This window comes from Cryptomeria japonica, chromosome 6, assembly GCF_030272615.1.
Source record: "Cryptomeria japonica chromosome 6, Sugi_1.0, whole genome shotgun sequence".
NCBI lineage: Eukaryota > Viridiplantae > Streptophyta > Pinopsida > Cupressales > Cupressaceae > Cryptomeria > Cryptomeria japonica.
Window position 1 is genome coordinate 95,220,198 of NC_081410.1, and position 23,733 is coordinate 95,243,930.

Genomic DNA, 23,733 nt, shown 5'->3' on the forward strand with positions numbered 1-23,733 from the left:
TCAAACCTTTTCCAAACGGTTATAGCTATGGATACTCAAACAAGAAGCGCTACAGAGTTGATTGTTTGGATTCATCTTTTACATGAAAAGCACTGGAAATTCAGAGTTGGGGATCTAGGTGTCCAAATCAAGCAAATAAATTGATTTGGGAGCTTTCAAAGATAAGTCATATATCTGGACAATGAAGACAAGTTAAATTGGTCTGTCACCACTAACAGGGGTGTTAGTGGTGGTTCTGCATATAATATTCTGTAAAGAAATTCTACACAAAGTGGAAACAATTATGGGCACTGAAACAACCAAAAGTATAAGATTTTTTGAAAAAATGGGGAAAATTTGGATTAAAAAAAGAACTATCATAGCTCACTATCCTGATGATGGATCATAGAGTATGATCAGAAACATTGATAAAAAAAAGATACACGTAGTCAAATCCGGAAACTTCCAGATTCATTAACATGGACTGTGGAAACTTAATGTCTTTAATAAAAAAAAAAAACAAAAAATTGTAGAAATAAAGACAAAAGATACCTGTTTTTGAAATTTAAAGCCATTTCCATCGCACAGTGATATAGAGAGCAAATAAAATAAAGAATTTAACCCACGAATTGTAGAAAATAGAATTTTGCTGTTTATATTCATATATATTTCAAGCTAAATTATAGATTTCAAAATTTAAACAAGGAGGTATTGGTCTTGCATTTGGACTCATTTTCAAAGCATTTATGATCTAAGTGGTATTCATTTGGATTTAAATAACGATTTATTCTACTCTCATATCGAGGGTAGAAATACAACAAAATAATCAATTGACACACACAATAACTACTTGTCCAAATTAACTTTATATAACCACTGCATATAATAACTGAATATTGCCATATGTGAGTTTGTAACTCCATCACATCTCTATTGTATATGACCGATTTCTGATAACATTTAGTTTTGGAGGATATGATCCAAGGACTTCATTCATTGGGACCCTTGATGCATGAGTAAATACCTCTTTTTACAGGATTCATTGTGCAGATAAATAATACATTGAGGACCAGATCATCACACCTGATTCCTCAAGCTTAGATGCAAGGTTTAAGTGGTGTTTAATCATTCCTCTTTATTTCAACACGTTTTGGGTGGAGTAGACTGTAACTACAATGGAAGCGTGCTGGCTGGTCTGCAATGTCATTAACCCATCAATGAAGCAGTTGGCACTAAGCTTGGGAGCTCTTAAAGGCAGATAGAAAAGCATTTATTTTTAATTTATAGGTTTAAAGCTATGTTACTGGGTTCTGCAGGGGGACTCCCTGGTTCCTGGTCCTGGTTCGGTTCCCTGTGGGTTCGGACAGAGTCCGGCCCACAGCCTGCGGGTTTGGCCCTGTGAACTCACGAAGAACCAGGGAGGAATTTTGATGGTTTTTGAGGGACCTGTGAAGAATTTGACTGAAATGTTAATTTTTTTGACTTTTTTTTAAGTGTTTTTTTTTGCCAAAAAGGCAAATTCGACGCCCAGCCACCCTAATTTGACCTCTTAAATGACTGGCATGTAGCAGACATTTTTTCAAGGCTTCGTGAATTTAAAAATTAAAATGCAATGGTGAGAGTAAAGAATTCTTTCATTTGGATGAATTATTACTGTCCATTTAGTGCTGAAACATAGTTGTCATATTCACAAATTTATGTGATTATTTTTAATTATTTAATATTGATTCTTTGGTTTATATTATAGCCATTTAATTCTAAGTTAACAGTTCAGTTTGGGGTATGGGGTTTCAAAGGGGTTGCCAATATACCAAAAGCAATTGGGAGTTGGGTATGTTTTGGCTATTTGAACTAAAACTTTAATATACGTCATGACAAAGTTTTGACTATTAATATGGTGATGTATTTTGCTGTGTTATTTGACTATAGCATAGTGGTATATTTTGAATTTAACTACTGCTGCATATATGTATATATTTTTTATTTTTATATGTTTTTGTACTAATGAACCCAAAACCCCCCCCCAAAAAAAATTGACTGAACTCGCGAACCTGAACCGAGCCCGAACCAGGACTGGCAACTTAGGTTTTAAGAAATAATCTGTTTAATTATAAACATTATTTTTGCTTAAGTTACCTATGATTAAACACCATAGACCTACAAAACAATTGAGTGAAGTTGAAATCACCGATAGCAGAAGCATCATTAGGACCACAAAAAGAGTTCCTAAACACTCATTATCAGTAATTGAAGAAAGTTTTAATTAACTGTCAATTAACTGTCACCAGCCTTCTGTCAAACTCTGTAGGTTTTAAGAAATAATTTTTTCTAATTTTAAACATTATTTTTGCTTAAGTTACCTAGGGTTAAAGACCATAAACCTACAAAACAATTGAGAGAATCTCAATCTTTTCCTCTCCACCTCCCATTTCCGAAACAGCTTCTCTGCTTTCACTAATGTTGCTGTCATGGTATTTTTTGTTCCCGCTGGGAGGCAGATTACTTGTGCAGCTGCTAGGTGAATATAATTCCAGGAGATCATCCAAGACTAAAGAAAAATTGAAAGCTTTGAATAGTTTGTGTATCATGGGCCTTCGCTAATTTTCTTTTGAAAATACAAATATTCAATTTAACAATCATTCTTTTGGCTAATAGCATCATTGTCCAAATATTTTCTCAATAAATTTGTAAAAAATATTGGGCAAGTAAAAAATTAATATTACCAAGCGTCATATGGCAAAGGAACAAATTTATTAAAGCCAATTTAAAGCTAATAAATACCATGTGCACTGACAAAATTCAGAAAAGCCAATTTAATGTGAAGACTGTGTGCATGAGAGTTGCTTGTACCAGAGGTGAAGGAGAATTCTGGAAAATATAGTGATAGAAGAATGCTGATGCTGCTGGATGCTGCCATTTATATGCAATCAGATTCCCAAAAAATATCCGACTATGCCATATTCTGCTGCTGCATATCTTTTTTTGCCACTTTAATTCTCTTGCAGAGTTGCAATATTGGGTTGATCTCCCTTGCCATCCATACTTTTGTGGTATTTTAGGGTTTATGAGTCAGTCTTGTTTGCATGATTTAAATGCGATTTCAATCACAAAGAAATCATTGACCATTGATAGTGATTTAGTCAGGGAAATCATGTCAGGGTTAGATTTAAGGAAAATTGTGATTAATAGTGATTTTTTCAGGATTTTTGTTTCTATAGGTGTACCAATTTGCATGGGAATGCAATATATATTTCACACCTATTCATTGTCTGTGATTATATGGCAACATTTTTCCCTTAGCGTCAGCACGGGGAGTAAGTATATGTTCTCTTAAAACAATCTGCTACATTAGCCCTGGGTCATTATCTGGTATTATGGAAAGAATAAAACAATTGACTCTTCAAAAAGAAGAGAGCTGCCAGTGATCTGATCAGGACAATACAAAATAAAATAATAAACATTGGGCTCATCTACTTCTATACCAAAACGTATCTTGTGATTCTTTTTTGCTTTCAAATGGATGACCAACATGAAGAGTAGCATATTGTTAAAATGGGGAACACTTTCTTGCTGACAGAAATCGTCCTAAAATGTTGAGTGACGGCCTTGCAATTTTTCCCAAATTTCGATTTGCCCTCTCTAAAATTGTTCAACATATATGTTTTAGAAGCTGTCCAAACTGAATGACATCCTTGTTTAACTTATAATTCATCTTGTAGGATGCCATGTCCAACATTCCTCCGTTATCTTGAGATTTGTCTTTCCATGTATTCACATGGGAATTACTAATTTCCACTTTGGAGTTTGATATCAAGTAATTGATGTCAAGTTTATTCTATAAATTCCTTATTTCATCTTCATGTAATTTGGGAATAATGCTGTATGATCAGCAATTGTGCTTCTAGCTATCTTCATGATTTTGTAGCAGTGAATCTTTAGCACAATGGTCAAAACTATTCTACTATCAACTTCATATAGAACTTACCAAAGAATCATTTACTAGCAAAGCTTATATGCTACACTACATTCTGCTATTTTAGACAAACATTTGGACAATTCATGGGTTAAACTCTCTATTTTAGACTATTTGTGGGCTAAAATCTCTATTTTATTTGCTCTTTATATCTCTATGCTATGAAAATACCTTTAAATTTCACAAACAAGTAGTTTTTGTCTCTTTTTCAACATTTTTTTACTTTTTTGTTTTAAATCCAAATTTTCTCTATTTTTTCCTGTTTAAATCTTGTTTTCTCAAAAAATCTTATACTTCTAGTTTGCTGATTTTTTCCCCAAAAGATTTTTGCTGCTATGATCTATTACATTAACACAATGTAGTCTCTCTGCACATATACAAATTTTATGAATGAGAATGAAACTTATACACCTAAAGATTTAAGAGTTGACTGGAAATTTGCAAACATATTACAATTTACAAGTTGCGTGACTATCATTTCACTCCCAAAACATGAACATTTCCCCTATATGTCTCCATGGCATCATGACAATGTTAGAGTACCATGCTACCGAATTTGTTATGCAAGAAATTGGGTTGTCGTAATTATTTTCTAGAATTTAATACAATAAAAATATATTGAGTTACATTTCCAATTGCTTTCTTTCACAAAATCACCTATTCTGGCATTGAGATGATGCCTTGCCAGATTGGAAAGCTATCAATGACAGCAGGAAATGCTCCTAAAAGAGTTTTCATTTCAGTATATGTTGTCAATAAACTTGATGTGCCTTTGCAGTGGGTCTCTTGGCAGCTACAGTTCCATTAATGGGGCTTGAAATGGAAACAAATGAAGGAGCAGATCTTCCTACAGCTTAGCTTTGACCTCATTTTCATCATTCTTTGTGATTACTTTCAGAACTAAATTATTTATAAAATGTACCCAGTCTAGAATATATCCAATCTCTTGGTTTTTGGTTGTCATGGCCGCCACACCAAACGATTTCTAGATCTTGTTTAATTCAAAGAGAATCAGTCACATTGATCAGCATCTTAAATGTCTAGTGACATTTTCCATTATGCCTTCTTGAAAATCTGAACCCCTGAAGTGTCATCTTTCTTCCCATTTATATTAATGTCTCCATCCATAAGTGATGCAGTTTTCTTTGAATTATTGGTCACGGAATTCTACAAGTCTTATCTCTCTTTATATGAGTTACAAGCATATGATGACGATGATTTGTAATATCTTTTAGGTCAACCTGGCCCTCAAATCCCCACCCCCTTACTGTCCCCGTCCTCATCCCCAATGGCGTTTTGGGTGCAGCAGGATGGTAGGGGATATCTCCTGGCCATCTGAACCCCTGAAGTGTCATCTTTCTTCCCATTTATATTAACGTCTCCATCCATAAATCATGCAGTTTTCTTTGAATTATTGGTCACGGAATTCTACAAGTCTTATCTCTCTTTATATGAGTTACAAGCATATGATGACTATGATTTGTAATATCTTTTAGGTCAACCTGGCCCTCAAATCCCCACCCCCTTACTGTCCCCGTCCTCATCCCCAATGGCGTTTTGGGTGCAGAAGGATGGTAGGGGACATCTCCTGGCCATCCCCAAAAATATTCAATCTTTGCAATGTTTCTTAAATGAGCAGTGCCACAAGGACATTTGGCTGACCCCAAGATGGCTGGGGACTTCTGGGACATGGCTGTCCCCTAAATTTTTAAATCTTTGAAATGTTTCTCATACATGTTGCAGAAATAGGAAATGCCACAGGGATGTTTCACTGACCCCAAGATTGCTGGCAACGTCTGAGACATGCCTTGATTATCCTGGGGATGGCCAGACAGTCCCGACATCAAGGCAAGTTTTTACAATGTTTTAAATCATTAATGACATAAAAAAGGACTGTTAAATATACCATGACAGCATTATAACATCAGCAATAAATATATCATGGCAGCAGTATAACAGCAATAATTTTAATTTCTGATTCATTGTTTAAACTTTAAATGTTAAACTTGGTATCTCAAACTTAAAATTTTTTCAACCTAATATTAGAGTCAGTTAATATTGTCAGTTGCAAAAGAGATTAGAGTTGGATTGGCCATGGTTTGGTACAGTGTGGTCTTGTGTGAGAAGCACAGACGAACAATTTTTTTTTGGAATGTGGTTTGCGTGTAGGCTTCTGCAGATATTGTCTGGCATCATTTTAACAGTGTCATGCTATATTGCTGCTGGTACACTTCTGTCCATTAACTTGTATAAATTTGACTCCTGTCTCTCTGTCTCTCTCTGTCTCTCTCTGTCTCTCTCTCTCTCATTTTAATAGTGTCATGCTATCTGTCTATCTATCTGTCTGTCTATCTATCTATCTATCTATCTATCAATCAATCTATCTATCTATCTATCTATCTCTCTGTCTCTCTCTGTCTCTCTCTGTCTGTCTATCTGTTCGTCTGTCTATCTATATATCTATCTATCTATTTGTGACTATCTATCTCTTTGTGTCTGTCTATCTGTCTATTTATCTCTTTGTGTCTGTCTATATGTCTATCTATCTGTCTATCTATCTATCTATCTGTCTTATCTGTCTGTTTGTCTATCTATCTATCTGTCTATCTGTCTATCTATCTGTCTATCTATCTATCTATCTGTCTGTCTGTCTGTTCGTCTGTCTGTTTGTCTGTCTGTCTATCTGTCTGTCTGTTTGTCTGTTTGTCTGTCTGTCTATCTGTCTATCTCTCTGTCTCTCTGTCTATCTATCTATCTATCTATCTATCTACATACCTATACGTATATATGCATATTGCTGTGCCTGAAAATGGCCCTTCGAATACCGTCCCGGAAATGCATCCCTAGTGGTCCTACTATCCCCCCTAAACACTGTGGAATGTAGATTTAGATAGAAGGTTGTTAAGCTCCATGATAAATTTGCCAAGCAAGCACATAAGGGCAACTCCCACCCATCTCATCTTGGAAGTGTTAAACTCTATGAGCCATCCTTTTAGCTCTCAGAATGCTGCTATTTCCTATGTTCCACCCGTCCATTCTCCTATCTTCAAAAATAGTAGGTTCTCACCAACCCTCTCTGGCATGGCAGCTGTCTAAAGAAGCACCCTGAGGAAGCCACAGCTTCCTCTTACTTGTCATCCTCAGCCAAAAAGATTCCTTGCTTAACTACTGCAGCATCCCTAGATTCCTCTCCCATCTGAGGGGAATATCTAAAACCTTTCATCCAGTAACATGCCCAAAAATCTATAATCAAGCTTTCCTTGCCATTGAGGAAGGATAATGGGCATTCATTGCACATGTACAAGCTACTAAAGATCCAATTTGACATGGGGGAAATTAAGAACAGACTTTGGTTTCTGAGAAAAAGAGGTTCTTATGTTCTAGTTAATGGGGGAATTTTCAGGTGGAAATCTTGGGTCCTGGAAAATTTGCAAGTCATGGGGGAAATAGATCCACTGATGACTATGTTTTCAGGGAAGACTTTGGTTCCTCAAGGAACCAGGTTTAATTTTGAAATATTGGTCTTCTTTAATGCATCAAATGATCTTTCAAGTGTTGTTTCAATTTGAGTTAGATTCCCTATTTGACGAAGTGAATATTGGCATAATTACTCTCTTCAGATAATTGGAAGCACCATAGGTGAATACATTACATCATCAGAGATTACTTAATGCCCAAGGTATGCTAGTATTTGCATGAATGTATATCTAGAGAATCCTGTAGAGCACATCATGTTAGATCTCTGAGGAGTGGAATGCAAACAACCAGTGTAATGTGAAAATATCCCCTTCAGTGTACATCTTGTCATGAATATGGTCATTTGGTTTGCATCTGCTTGTCTAAACAACTTAGCCCTATAGAGTCAGTAGGTTCTATAAGAACCAAAAGATGCCAAGGAAAAAGAAACACAAAGCTCACAACAAATCTAGACAAATAATGAAAAAGAAACACAAAGCTCACAACAAATCTAGACAAATAATGAATTCAAATGAAGGCTGGAGAGAAATAGAAAATTCCAGAAAGCATACCAAAGAAAAGGCAAATGTGGCTCCATGGAGGATAACAGGTCAAACCTTTTATCCCTTTGCTTTTCAATTCGATCCAGATTTTGGAATAGCGGATATGGACACACAGTTTAGCAATGCTCCACAGAAACAGAAAAAGAAACAGGGCAGGAAAACAAGGGCCTAGTGAACAACTCAGCAAATTTAGTTTACTTGTCTAGCAGATAATTCAGAATTGGCAGTAAGACAAAAAAAAAAAAACATTAAAAAAGCCTATGTTAGCCCTATCTTTGAAAGAAAGTCTTCAACAGATTCCCCAACAACATCCCAGATGCAGGCTTTATTTGTCTCCAAGGAGAACCAAGATGCCTTGGCCTTCTGCTTCAGCTTAATAAACATCCTCATCAAAGAAATATGAGTTGTTGAAGAATTAAACAGAATGACTTGAGATCTGACGCAAATTATTTCATGGAAACTAATGGGATTTGGGAGCTCCCACAACAAGCATCAATTTCTCAAACAAATGAGCATACATGACAAAGCAGATCTTGTTCATCTTCAAGAAATTACTAAAGCTAATCCTAAACAAGACACTATAATGGCATTTGGTGCCTCAGTCAAATCTTCCTTGGCAACAACTCGATAACTTTAATTGAGTGGTATCTTTGCAGGTATGTATATTCATCTCATGCCTTTTTCCTGTTGGATTTTTTTATTCTTCTTATTTCATCTCATATTTATTTCCTGTGGTATCTTTTCTTCTTCTCTTCTCATCCGATTTCAAGAAGAAATTGCAGTAGCAAGCAAATACATCTCTTCATGTTAACAACGGTATCCTGCTAATAAACTAAATCATTCATGGAAAGCAGCTATCAACTTATCCAAAGTTATTCTCACGGGAAATTTTGATATATCACCTAAAATCTTTAGGAAATGAAAGGAGGTAGACCCTTCAGCAGGACAACAGCAAAAGTTTTGTTGGATCTAGCCACAGACTCTGATTTGATCGATGTGAACAAACATCATGGCTCTTTCACATAGTGCATTAGAAGGAAAGACAAATAGTTCTCTGTTTCCTGGTGATAGTGTGTGATAGACTCACAGGAAAACAAGGAGGAATAAAGAGCAGCTGCTCTGTAGGAGGAGATGGAAGGAGAAAGCATTCAAGCCGTGGGAGTGAAGGATGAAGGAAACAAAAGCAGATGCCTTCCAGAAGGAGAAAGGAGGTGAGAAGAAGGTGAGGCATTCAAGCCATAGGAGTATTTTGACTTTGGAATGTAACTGCAGTGAAGCCTGCACTGGTACACCATTAGCTAAAGCAGTATCTCGACAAGTGAAGTGTATGGGATGTGGGTCCTGTGAACAACCCTCACAATTCAAGGGTGCAAGCCCCAATTACACCCCACAAATTAATCTTAAAAAGATGAGAATAGAGTCCTAGTTGTGCCTTTGACCTCTCTTGACTTTTTCTTGCATTTGTTATGTGGCACAATCAACTCTGTGTGAGCTTCTGATACAGCATTTGTTTCATAGTTTTAAAACTTGTTCGTGACTCACAGAATTTCTTGTACTTGTGAGTCAGAAAGAAGGCTGAGAAGCTCCCTCACCCATTTACTCACCATCAATGCATTTTGGCGAGTTAATGAATTTAAGTATTTCTTAATTTGCTGAGTTTTTACTAAGTGATTGAAAGCAAGTCAAAATTGAAATTGGAGTTTTGTTAGGTTGTGGGTTTTCAAACTATGATCTGTTCTATATCTTATCTATGAACTTATTGAAATGTTTTTTCTCATAACATTATCCAGATCCATAAGCAAAGACACAAACAAATGGGTACAGAATGATGATTACACGGCATAGAGTTTATGTCAAACCTTTCCATGATGACCTCAAAATTTGTTTGAGCATTCAACAATCCTACTGTAATGATTTGATTTGCAGAAACATTGAACCAGATTTCAGATGCAAGGGTTGTATATACATATATGTTATATGTGGGGGTAGGTGATGGAATGCTATGTTTATAAAGCTCTGAGGGTTTAGTTAAATTTGTTATCGAAGTCACCAGCATTATGTGTGGGTGAGCATTATGAGGCAGGACGTATGCGATAATGCTTTGGTCTCAGAAAAAGATATTAAGCTTCAGTTACAGCAGAGTCTACATGATGAAATTCAGGCATGGAATAAAGGGGTTTGTTTATTGCTCCACCTTGTTACTAGGTGCTTACATGCATCCCAACCTTTACTGTTTTCCCGTGATAGGAAAGGTCGCAACCCTTCTTTCTCTACTACAATTTAGGAACTTTATACTCAATATCAATTCTGCATCATTATCTTTGTCAGTTGCTCCACTATGGTGAAAGTCAGAAGTTTTGATCAAGAGCTCATCAAAATCACACTTCTCTGCTGCCCCAGCAATATCTAGATTGTCTGTGCATCTCAGTGATAATATAACTCAATGATGACAGATTTCTTTGTGCTACAAAATAAAGTAGAGATGGTGGAAGGAAAGATACCTCTTAATATGACACTAGATATTATTTGTCAAAAAACTGTTGATGAACAGAGAGTAGTGATAGTAATAGTCAACATATTTCTGAGAGCCACATGTCAAATGATTGTCACAACAGATTGGCGAATGGCAGATGATGTAAGTGTTGAACATGTGAATACTCCCACCCCGCTACTCCATTGGCTGCTATTTCTATGTAGACAGAACAGAAATGGATTACATCAGCTGCAATCAACTTCATGCCTTTAAGACCACTGAGTAACAAACAACATGTTAGTTATAATCCAGTAAGTTGTATGAGCTGCAAATAGTTACTGGTAATAAAACTTAAATACTTTTGCAACTTTGTTCCTTTTAAGACCAAGAACATTCTGTAACTGAAAGATGGTTTTGTAGGTTAATAAAAGTACCATATGTTTGAACACATTATGTTGATGCAAATGAAAAGTTTGAGAATTTGACTGCCGGAGTTTTGCCTTCTCATTACTATCATTCACACTGATTTTCTTGTTTATATTTTACTTTTTATCTGTTCATATATAACAGTTTAGTTTGCTCAAATTTTGAATGTGTTTCTCAGATTATGTTGGCTTCCTTTGTCTCTTGTTGGAAACAAATCACACTACTATCAAACTGTTTTTTTTGTGTGCCTGCTGATTTTCTCTAGTTATTTTCTATTACTATCTACTGATCACTGTTCTTGTAACCTTAATACTACGTGTATCAATTTCTCTTCGACAGTCTTCTCCTATATGTATGTTTCACACCAAAATTCCATTTACCTCAGTCCCCACTCTACTCTTTCAACTCTAAACGCATTGAAGTTCCCCAAAGATTCTGAAATGATGAAGTACATTCATGCCAACAAGATGATCGTGGAGACGAGATAATGCAAAATTTGATGAAAATAATGTTGAATTAATGAGTCTAGGAATGCTATTTCTATTGTCTTGATTTAGTACGAGGTCTATTTATTTTGAATTTGAGTGATGTGGTTATGTACACTAGATTTTATCTTTCTTTGTTGTTTTCTGTCTCTTATGACCTATCTTCCACATGTCCAAACTTTTTTTTTATTAATTGGGCATATGCTATTTTAGGTATTAGGGCTTGTCGTAGATTCTTCTCTAGAAAACTTCTTGTAGATTATCCTCCTCACTCTTGTAACACCCATGTGATGTGTTATTCCATGTGACATAATTTCCTAAATGAGATTCATTCACTTTCTTATAGATGGAGGAACAGTCTCTGTATATTGTATCATTATATAGTGAAGAATTAGGATTAACATATATTTTGGTGAAAGATTGTTGTGATACATATATTCTCATCAATGCAAGATATTATGTTATACATCTTGTCTAGTGGAATATTTTTTGTTACAATATTCAAATGTCCTTATTATGTTTTTGACAAGCATATTCATGTACCATGTTTATCTTTTTGAAGAAGAAAAAGAGACGAAACAAAAGAACAATCTTTAATCTGCACTATAATGTGTTTTCAAGGGCTTGATATGTAAAATGAACATCTTCAAAGTTTATGTCTGAAAGTCATTGACAGATCTTAGATGAGCAGGATTTTGGAAATTCTAAGGAATTATAGTCTTGAATCTTGATAGACACCACAATGTGAATTTAGATGACTCAAATTATGTAAAAAAATTAATAATGTGCACTTTAAATAAAGTCAATATTCAATTGGGATGGGAGGATCATGGAAGGCATGGCAACTAAGACATGACTTTTCTGAATGTGAATAATATTAAAACACAATAACACATGTTTTTGAAAATGAGGGAAGGTAGATGCCTAAAAGTTGAATGGTGGACACTTCGTTAAGATATTTTGTGCCAGTTTGGTTCCAAGAGCAATCAATCAAGAATGGGAATTCAAAACTTTGGCAACAAGGAATTTTACCTGTTAGTCTATCAGAACATTTTGTTTCTTCTCTAAGTGTTGAAATCAAATATATAAATGTGTTCATGTAAGGTGTTTGAAGCATATATTTTATGTCAAATTAGTCATCAATCTACTACTTGAACAGAATGATAATGAAAATTCTTTCAATTTCTTACACATTTTGTTTCTGTGGTCATTAGAAGTCTTCTAAGCACGTCTTATGGCATTTTAGTCATTAGTTTACCATTTGAAGAAAATTTATATTTCTGATTATAATATCTTCCCTCTTTTGCACCCATGTTTTATATTTTTGTAATTTGTGAACTAATCATTTGTAATTAGGAAATATCCACAAGTAGGTGTTAGGAATGGAGAGTGACAAGAATTAATATCCCCACTCAGTAGTACCAATTTTAACAAGTCCACAGAAAATAGAACCTTCAAACTTAAAAGATGATGAGGCAGTTGTTGGATACACTTAGAGCATCTTATTTTCCAGAAAATTTTGTAGTGTTATAAAAGACCTGACCTCCCCAAGAGATTAAAAACCACTGTTTTAAACAAGAAGATAAAATAAGGTGGAGAAAACCATGACATAAAGAGACAATTTTATTTCCATTCTCTATGTCATGAGGCAACTATCATTATTTAGGATTGAAATGACATCCACATCGTTCAGACCTAAGTGAAGCTTCCGTTCAGTACTGACAAGTTACACAAGCCTTACTACATCTCCATATGATAGCTAATATATTTTGGGCAAAATACCAGATGCTCTTATAGGAACAAAATTGCCTCTATGTCTCTTCTTTTCTTCTCTCAATATTTTTCCAAATTATTGCTAACCAAATGAGGTATTTGAATGTTATTTTCCTCTGTTTTCTATGTTATAGGAGTGTATGCCATCATTAGTTAGTATTTTATGCTCATATATTTTCATCATATTGTTACTATTTCATGGATACTTATTTTTTGGCAGATGGGTGCAAAACCAACTGAGGGATCACCCTGATGAGCTTTGGCAAGATGGGGTGCAAGATTACATCAAGCATGCTTCAGAAATTTTGGTTTGTGTCTTTGTCCTACATAAACCACTCATTAATAATTCGTGCATTTTAAATTTTGAAGAAGTTTTTTGAAGAAAGTTCAAGTCTAACATCATCATTGCAACAATCAGACTATAGATGTTGGTCCTTTTTCTAAGGTTTATTTAAAATTGCCAAGCTTGTACTATTGATTGGATATCATATGATCATTGATAATATCGAACCCAGGAATAAATCTGTACCTAAACACATGCAATCAATGAAAAGAGGTGGGGATAGAGATGAAGAGATTTTTTAATGTATATCTTTGTACAAAGATGTTGGATCTTGGAAGTATTTAATTCACAAATTCTTTGGAAATTGCTATGTACAGCTCATCAGCACAGATCTTTTTTTCTTATTTGACGGCTAAAAAATAGTTAGTTACTACTGTACATCACAACAATTTTCAAAGCTCGCAGTTTACGTGCATTTTAATTAATTTCAACTAGTAAAAGTCAAATCACAACAAAATCATGGAAAGGACTGCAATGAAAACATAGAGAAAATACTTAGGAGACAACACTATGATGTAGAACACAGATTTACTACTGAGAGGGTTGGGTGGGGTGGGGGGGGTGTATCAGTAGCAAATAAAACTTAAATCCGTATTCAATTAAATCTTTTAAACTGAATTCTGAAATGAAAACATCAAACTGAAATCTGAAAATATACACCATACAATGAGATCAATGCACAAGAGGATACGTGGAAACCCAGTATGGGAAAACCATGGTGAGTAATGCTGCTAGGATCTACTGTCCTAATCCAGCCTCACGATTAAAGAATTTACAATGTTTAGGGCACCGACCCCCAAGGAATCACCAAATCCCTTTTATGAGCACCGACTCATTCACAACCCCAATTCAACGATCTGAGCACCAACTCAGAGATCCTTAAAGCATCAAATTCTAAGGATTAATCAACTTATAGTTTTTCTGATCTGTATCATTACATTGACAGTATTGAACATGTGCAATCAGACTATCACAAATTGAATTTTAAACATATAATATACTGTTGAACATCTTTGCCCTTAGCAATCTGCAACACAAAATGTCTATAGCCTGAAAACTGTTTGCAATCTCCAACACCCCTGTCAATGCAAACTCAGAACTCAAAAATCATCAGTACAATGTCAATATATCACTGCTTTTGTTCACACTTCATAATTTGTATCTGCAACCAAGTATTGTTCAGAATGATTCTAAAACATTTTACATATGTCTCTTGGAATAAATTCACAAGTGAAACATGCTTGCAAAAATCTCAACAAACTTCTATGATGTTACCCTTATTCATAGTGCTGTTATCTGAAGAGGGTATTTGTCACAGTCACTTGATTCAAAATCTCTGCAACAACCATATATTCTTTCCATCAGATGTTCCAAAGAATCACTGTCACCAACTATCCCTTCAATCCATGCCCTTGCCTTACATAAAAAATGCGAATGCTGTTGTAGAAAGAAGTTAATAACCAATTTTATTTCTTTTGAAAGCCTTTTCAACTAACTTCAACTGAATATAACCAACCATGAGTTACGTATCTCAGTATCATATTTTAAAGTGTTCTCATTTTTCTCTTTAGTGGAAGTATAGACATGAAGTAGTTGAAACCACTGCATACAACTGGTAACTAATCCAACCAAACAATATAACAAAAACTCTTGCCTTTTTACATCGATGACATGTTGTCATATATTGAAGGTTTCGATAATATAAGTTCCAAAGAACCATGGCAAGAAAGGAGGCAATCAGTTACACAAGAATAATTTGATCAACCAGAATAAATGACAAACAAAAACAGATCTGAAGATTGCTTTCGATCGAAAATCTTTCTACAGTACTACCGCCTACAACCAATACTGTAAGTTCCAAGTTTGATAAGAGAATCTGATTATTGCATCATCATTCTGAACAAAAATATACTGCTCACTTTATCTCTGTATTATTCCAGATTGTACTGCTGCAAGCAAATGGACATGGTAAACTTCCAGAAAAGTATTGAGATCAATGACAAACATAAAAGCGGCTAACATATGATGTGCCACTATGCAAAAAGACTGGCCTAATTGAGATCAATGACAAACATAAAAGCGGCTAACATATGATGTGCCACTATGCAAAAAGACTGGCCTAGTGGTGAGGATGAGCACCAAGGTTGTTGAGAGAGGGGTTTCGTCTTTAAAGGTATCCATGAGATAGCATCCAACGGACATGTGGAGGTCCTATCATCTGAATTGGGCAATGTTGGTGGAAAGTTTGCTGGGGTTACCCACTACACTTTGCAGCACTTGACCTCAAGACCTCAGCACTGATACCATTGTGATGTGCTACTACGCCAAAAGACTGGCCTAGTGGTGAGTATATGTGCAGAAGGTGTTAATGGAGGGATTTTTCCTCCGGAGGATCCATGAGGGCATCCAACAAACATGTGGAGGCCCTGCAATTCAGATCAGGTGCATGCCTGCTGGCATGATGGAGGAACATCTGCTGGGGCTGATTCTGTAATGCCCCTTTTCGAAATTTTCAATTGAATATGCAGTTTTCTTTTGTGAATTCTGATTTATGCAATAATGAGACAAATATGAAATATAGAATGGTAATTGCCAACTCCAATAAATGCTGATCAGTAATAACTAATAATTAATAGCAGAGATAAATAAGGGAAACCCTCATTCATCAAAACGTTGGATATTGCACCAGATAAGACAATGAATAATGCTGATATAAATATCGAAACCCTCATGTACCAAACATATTTATTTATAATGGCAGATCTGAATAATAAATACTGATATGAATATGGTAGCTTTTGTAAATAGCAGATATACTTGTGTACCAGAAGTAAGAAACCTTACAAATATTATCAGGCAACTCAGATAATTTTATTTTAGCCGAAATAGCCACTCACAAGTGTGCCATACAATAGTGTGGATTGCAAATCAGATCGAATGACAGTGGCTGGGGTAGGTGAATGGCAGATCGGCAGCTGTATGATGCTCTCTCCAAGCTGTATAATCGCAGTAAGTGGAGTGTGGTGGCTGGGGTAGGTGAATGGAAGATCGGCAGCTGCATGATGCTCTCTCCAAGCTGTACAATCGCAATAAGTGGAGCGTGGTGGCTGAAAATGCTGTATGATGACAGGTTAGGAGTTGTGACAGTTGAAACAGACCCAGTTGCAGCAAATAAAATTGCTGCGCAGAAGCATGCCCAAAAACCCCTTCACAGAAGCCAATAATAAAATATTGATTGATTTGTTTGCAAATATTGATCAATGCAATCCAATCCTTCACAAACTGAAATCTTCCAATAAATCCCAATAACCAGCACAGATGTGATGGAAGGAATCACCTCACATAGACTAGAGGGTTTTGATCTTCCAATTCTACTATATAAACCATGAGGACTTTTGTTCTCCGAATCTCCTACACCAAGGGTTTTCATCCTCAAGTGCTCAATTTCCGAGAAAGTGAATTTATAACACAATGACAATGGATGATGCATTTGACCAATTCGCCCACCTTTTATAAATTCTTTTTGAGCCCTCAATTTGAATTTCCTTTTCCCTTCTAAAACTCTCTCCAAAAGTTTTTGAATTTTTTTTTTTTAATTAAATATTACATGAGGGCTTATGATGTACCGTTTAGATGGCTATTTTATTAAAGTAATAGCATCAAAGTTGTCTTTATAGAATCAAGTTATTGGGCCCAATTTAAATTTTTATTATTAATCATTTCTCTAATTATCACTTGGCCTATGGAAAATTAAGAAATAGGCCCCTGATTAAATTAAATAGAAAGGAGACATGACAAACACATTTTTTTTTACGAGAGATCCATTTTGGGAAAACACTTGCTTGAAATAGGCTGTAACATATGTTTTCGTATTCTAATCAACATTCAAAATTTTCAAGCATTTTACATAGTTGGTTTTTAACTGAGCCTATGACCTCCTAAAGCTTTTTTCTCTTTTCCAATGTTTCTTCCATTTTTGAGAATGTTGATTGACCTGAGCTGTGTTTTGGCATTTTGGGATATCAAACAATTGACTTACAGTGGGCACACAAATTTATTGTCCACATGCTATGCACCAATATTCAGGCCAAATTACCTATATAGATGAATTTGGTGGCTCCTTGACCATAAAATGATTGTATGTTCTCCTGGCATTGGAATTTTTTGTGTTTTGTGTTTCTGTTAATCTATTTTTAATTTTTGACTCATTTCATGTCATATTTCTTATCTTTTATTTTGCCCTTCTTGTCTTGTTCTTTTGGTTCCAGCTTAAGTCAACATAGTTGATCATTTACAAATAAACTAAGTTAGCGGCCTTGGCACTGGTTTGGGTTCAGGTTTGAGGGTTTGATTCACAGGTTCAGGCAAAAATCTTTTTAGGGTTGGCTTAGTTTTGGGTTTGTCAATACAAAAGTAGATCAGAAATATATATCGACAAACCCAAAACTAACCCAACCCCAAAAAAATTTTGCTCAAACCTGTTAACCAAACCCTCAAACCTTAACCCTAACCAGTACCTAGAACGGTAACTCAGTTTATTTGTAAATGATCAACTATGTTCACTTAAGCTGGAACTAATTCATTGATGTATAAGTCAGTCCACCAAAGCTTGACAAGCAAGACAAAAGTGGCAATGCACAGGTCTGGTCAGCCAAAGATTGGTAATAACAGAAGCAGATGATGCTAGAAGTTAGAACCATCATGGTTTGAAAACGAGCTGAAACTTTATGGATATATCCCCTACACATTATTCATGGTTTCCTACTAGTATTATTTGACTCCCCAAATGAACACGAATTTGTCAGCAATACTGTGGTTATTGCTCCATCATATTAGGTCCAAATGACGTTAAATTTTATATCAAGCATCCTAACATCTATTCCACATGTTCAACAAAAATAATATATAAAAAATTGTCTGTTTATCCCCTCAACTACAACTGATATCCAAAAACATATTTTGACCACAAATTTGTCTATTCATTGTAATTTTGGGCTGAACATTTGGGTGTAGCACGTGATAACATAAATCCACAAGCCCAAGAAAAATACTCATCATGATTTATATGTGATTTGCAAATGATAAACGATGTTCACTTAAGCCATTATTTATATGCTGTTACTGGTCTGGCCCTTGCAAAGCTCGGTTTCCAATCCAGTCCAGCCTAGGTTTGAGGTCCAGAGTTAGTCCCCCCAATGGGTTCAAGCAGGGTCTTGTTCAAACCCTATGGATTCCTCTCAAGCAAACCAAAGCAAATTTTGCCCATTTTTTATTTTTTTGACTCTTTTAATTACTTTTTTCCCTAAAAGGTGCCATTCATCCCTATGGATTCCAATGCCTTTTAAAGAAAAAACAAAATGATGGGCACCATGAAGGTTTGTGTGGTTTTGAAGGTCTTAATTTGGGCTTAGTGGTAAGGGTTGCAAACTTGCACCCCTCGACCTCACCCTATACCACGACTAGGAACATGCAACGCCTCTAGACCCTGTGGGGGGCATTACCCCCCAACCCCGTTGGGGCATTGCCTGCAAACCCCCGTGAGGGGTGTTGCCCCCCAACCCGGCTAGAGGCACTACCCCTAGGTCCTTGCAAAGGGCACCTACCCTAATGGGGTATTACCCCTTGATCCCCACCAAACTTATTTGATTTGTCGACTACTCTCCAAGTCTGAGTTTGACAAATCTGAGATAGTAATATTTTTTAATTGTTATATTGGTTTTATTTATTATATAATATAGAATTCATTTTTAATATATATCATGACAGTTGAGTTTTGACCATTAATATGGTGCTGTATTTAGCTATGTTATTTGACTATTAGCATAGTGGTGTATTTGAACTTAATTACTGCTTCATACATGTATATATTTTTATTTTTATATGTTTTTGTACAGATGAACCCAACCCCTAAAAATGTATTTGACTGAACCCTCAAACCCGAACAGGAACCAGTAACTTAGCATAGATACATAAAGAATTGAATGCATGCATATTTTTTATAACTGTCGTTTTCCATATTTGTATCAGGGAATCTCAGAAATTTGTCATATCCTATCTGATGCTATAGATGTATCCAATGTTGTATCTGTTTCTGTACAACTCTTCTCTACAATCTTCACAGCTGTTTGTTTTATTTCTTATCTGAATTAGAATGTCAGCTTTATGTATTAATTTTCACCTGCAAAATAGGTACAATTCAGTGATGTGGTAGAGTGGCTTAAAGCAAATGCAAATTTGAGTCAACAAAATGTTCCAGTGAGCTTGTCTAATGGAGTTTCCCCAAGTGTAGAGAAAAAGGTTGTAAAAGAAGACAGCAAATCAGAGTTGCCAGTTCAAGTAGAAGAATCAAAGAAACCAGGGATAGGATTACCTTCAGGTTCATGGAGCTTTGGATTGACTCCTAACAATCAAAGTTCATCAACTGCAGGTGTGCGTTCGTTAACAGGTTAAGTTTTTTGGTAGTAGGAAAATCAAGTCCCGAATAGAGATAATAAATGAAAGACTTGTTGAAAACTGGGATGATTTTGCTGTTTACAGGACCATGGAGTTTTGGATTAGCTTCCGCCAATCAGAGTTCTCCAGTAACAGGCCTGAGTTCATCAACCTGATATGGCTTCTAAAAATGCAATTTGTGTTGATGCCTGTATTGACTCTGGATCACATATTCTTCTCTTGCATTTTTATTCAATATTTTATCTATTGTGATGCAGGAAATTTGTTTCGCCCTCCAGTTCCAGCTAGTGAAGCAGGGGGTGCTTCAAACAGCCAAGAAGAAGATGGTAAGGTTCTGTTTTTTTGGGCGTGACATGCTTCCAAAATCCAAGCCCCATTATTTCTTATTCTACAGATTAGTCCTTGCAGGCCTAAGGATGTATTGATTTTGGTTGGACGATAGTATTTATCCACATGCTCTAGCAAACTTAATTACCAAATGTCCAGAGCTCACTATTTTTGGTGTTGGCTTTTGCATTGTGTTTCACCCATCCTAGAAAAGTATTTTTTTTAATTCAGAAAAGGCATAAACTTATCTTATGATGTATAGGAAGCTTTGATTCAAAGCTATTTGGCTTTTTTGTGGACATCTTCATATTTTATAAATTCAGAAACTATGTGATAGTTGAATTTATAAAACTAGTTCGTGTATGCAAGAGTAGCTATACTTTTTCTATGTATCCCTAACTATTTTACTTCCAGCAACAATCTGTCAACCATCAATATCATTAGTGTCAGCTCCTCTTCTTAGAAGCAGCATTCATCCCTTTTTCCTTGGAAGTTTCGTACATCTGGTTCTATCAATAAAAGCCATTCTGTGGTTAATATTGATAGGACCTCCTTGGTGATGTGATCATCAATACTAATGATATTTCTGCAATTGAGGAGAGCTGGAAATATGTTTAGATTTGAGGATTTCTTATGACTTCTTCCATTATTTTTGGTTTTCTATATGTGCCTCGCTGGCCTCTTTTGGTCATTTGTGGATATCAATATATTTTCCTCAAAGATTTGTCCATTTGATCTTATCATTTAAAGCCATTTTACACATAGCATTGTTAGGACCAAGGAAGCAATAATTGTTTGGGGAATTAATCGGCAAAACAAAAGTATAAGATTTTTTCAAAAAATCGGATATACAAAAAACGTAAAAAATTGCAGAAAAACAATCAAAAACTACTTTTTTTTATTATATATTTTAGGGTATTTCCATAGCATAGAGATATTGTAGGCAAATAAAATAGACACTTGAACACATGAATTGCAAGAAATAGATTTTCATTGTTTATATTCATATCACTGATTACGTTGCACAAAATATACTACACCATAAATAATATCTAGATGGTGATAGATGTCAAAATGTCAATTACAATATAGTTTGTGACTTTGAACAAAGTCAACCTGTAAACTAAGTACAAAATTCCAAAATCTCAAATGTAGGCAATGACATGCTAGAGGGTAGGAGGCCTTGATGATGAAGCTTCTGGGTAAGAGCCTGTCCTAATTTGTTCACCCCATTTAGGACCAAAGTTGGCTTGCCTCATGAGATCAAAATCTTCAAATTCAAGCGGACGATCAGCAACAACATAATCATCATCAACATCATCGGCAACAATCAACTCACACTCTGGATATATCTCATCGAGGTCAATTGCCAAGCCTTCCTCAATAGTTCCTGATTTTGCCCATGTAGAAATTAGCGTTTCCCTTACAAATGAAAAACACAATGAATAGTGAATACAATTTAGAAAACTGCAACTATATATTAATATTCTCGCCTTGAGCTTTCCTTATCTTCAAGCGGAGGTTGTGATTAAGAAATACCAAGTCATTCAGCCGTTGTTGTGATAGGCGGTTGCGTTTCTTGGAATGTATGTGTTCAAACACACTCCAATTACACTCACAAGTTGATGAGCTGCATGGTTGGCTCAAAATGCGCGTTGCCATCCACCTTAAATTTGGTATTTCGTCTCCAAAAGAACTCCACCATGCAGTTGAAAAACACATTATATGGAGATGATATTGTAAGACTAAGAATATCTTATAATCTTAACAAACTTAATGAGCATGTTGGCAAAATAAAGATATTGTCAAAAGTTTATAGAGTCTACCTAGTTGAATGGTCTTTCTGCTTTGTATAGCAGCCCTAGAAGAGAGAAAGCCCTTAGCATGCTTGTACATTTCCAACTCTATTGTAGCCGCATCAAATTTTTCCAAGTTAGGAAACATTTTTTCCATGCACTTGAAGAAGCCTTGTTTGATCTCAACATCAATTTCCATGAAGTCAATCTTATAGAATAACAGAGGATTGAGCAAGTATCCCGCAGCATGGAGAGGAGTGTGCATTTGTCCATCCCATCTCCTATCAATTATGTCCCACAACGGCATATACCAATCCTTGTTATTTTCCAGTTTACTCCTTATCACCTCCTTGGCCCTATCCATGGCCTCATACACATCCCATGGGGGGTTTATCCCCATCCACTAGTCTCAAGACTTTTACTAAAGGCTCTGAAAATTCTACAATCTGTTCAATAGATTCCCAAAATGTGGTAGAATACATATACTCTGCCACTGCTATGCCATTTACTTGAGTTGTGAAACCAGACTCCATCCACTCAGTTGAAACAAACATTCGCCTCAAATTACTTTTTTGTTCACATAATGTTTGTAATGCAAGGAAATATGTTGCAAATCTTGTCACTCTTGGTTGAACTAGCTCCTTGCCTCCTGTGAAAGAGCGCATTATAGCCAAAACCCTCGTGTGATTATAAACAAATTTGGTAACCTTGTGAGCTTTTTGAAATGCCACCTTAACCCATTCAATTTTTCCAATGTCCTCTAGGGTTAGATCAAGGCAATGTGCTGCACATGGTGTAAAAAACATGGAAGGGTATTTATCTGTCAGAAGTATCCCTGCAACAACACAAGCAATAGCATTGTCTGTGATAAATTGAACCACATTTTGTGGCCCTACATCCGTAACTACCACGTCATACATCTCAAACAATGCATTTATGGATTTTATCATATTAGATGCATCCACAAATATCAAAAAAACAGTGCCAATCTCACAAGAGACAACGAAGTTAATGAGAGTTCGGTTCCTTCTATCTGTCCAACCATCTGACATGATGCTACAACCAGTTCTAGCCCATTGCAATCGATGTTGTTTAACAACATCTTGAACATCCTCTACTGCATCTTTTAGCATACCAACCCTCATTGATTCATAAGATGGGGCTTGAAACCCAGGACCTACAACTGCAATAGCATCTACCATGGGTTGCCAATATGGATTTCTGGAAGCATGGAATGCCGTGTGAGAGGAGTACCAATAGTTAGCAATTGCCTTATTTGCTTGTTCAGTGACAGTTTTCCTCCATCCTGTACTCTCTAAAGTGGTTTGTGATCCTGGTGTAGTACGAGGTTGGAAGAAAGCATTGGTGTTTCCTCCACCTATGTTTAGTCCACGTGCTATAGAATTATGTGTCGACCCAGATTCCCAGAAACCCCCATCTTCACCATCCTCACCCAAATCGTGCATCCTAGGATTTGTAGAACTAGAACCTAGTTCAATCCCAATTCTTGCCTTTTTGGCCTTATTCTCAGCAATCCCTTCAAGAGATTGCTTTGCCTGATACGAGACATCTGCAGGGCATTTTTTGCATATCTCGGTGTTATTTCCTCGTTCTTTTGACAAATGCCATTTGAAACGATAAATTCCACCACTGATCTCATCTTGACACCAATTGCACTTGACCTTC

General features: G+C 35.9%; 1 protein-coding gene across 1 annotated transcript in view; it reads left to right on the forward strand.

Moving 5' to 3' along the window:
- Positions 1–23,733, forward strand: part of LOC131039706 (uncharacterized) — a 173,843-nt gene that overhangs the window by 8,843 nt on the left and 141,267 nt on the right. Inside the window, exons 3-6 of the mRNA XM_057972547.2 lie at positions 13,349–13,436; positions 19,661–19,898; positions 20,009–20,059; positions 20,182–20,250. Coding sequence (XP_057828530.1) covers positions 13,349–13,436; positions 19,661–19,898; positions 20,009–20,059; positions 20,182–20,250 — 446 coding nt within the window. The remainder of the gene's footprint in view (positions 1–13,348; positions 13,437–19,660; positions 19,899–20,008; positions 20,060–20,181; positions 20,251–23,733) is intronic.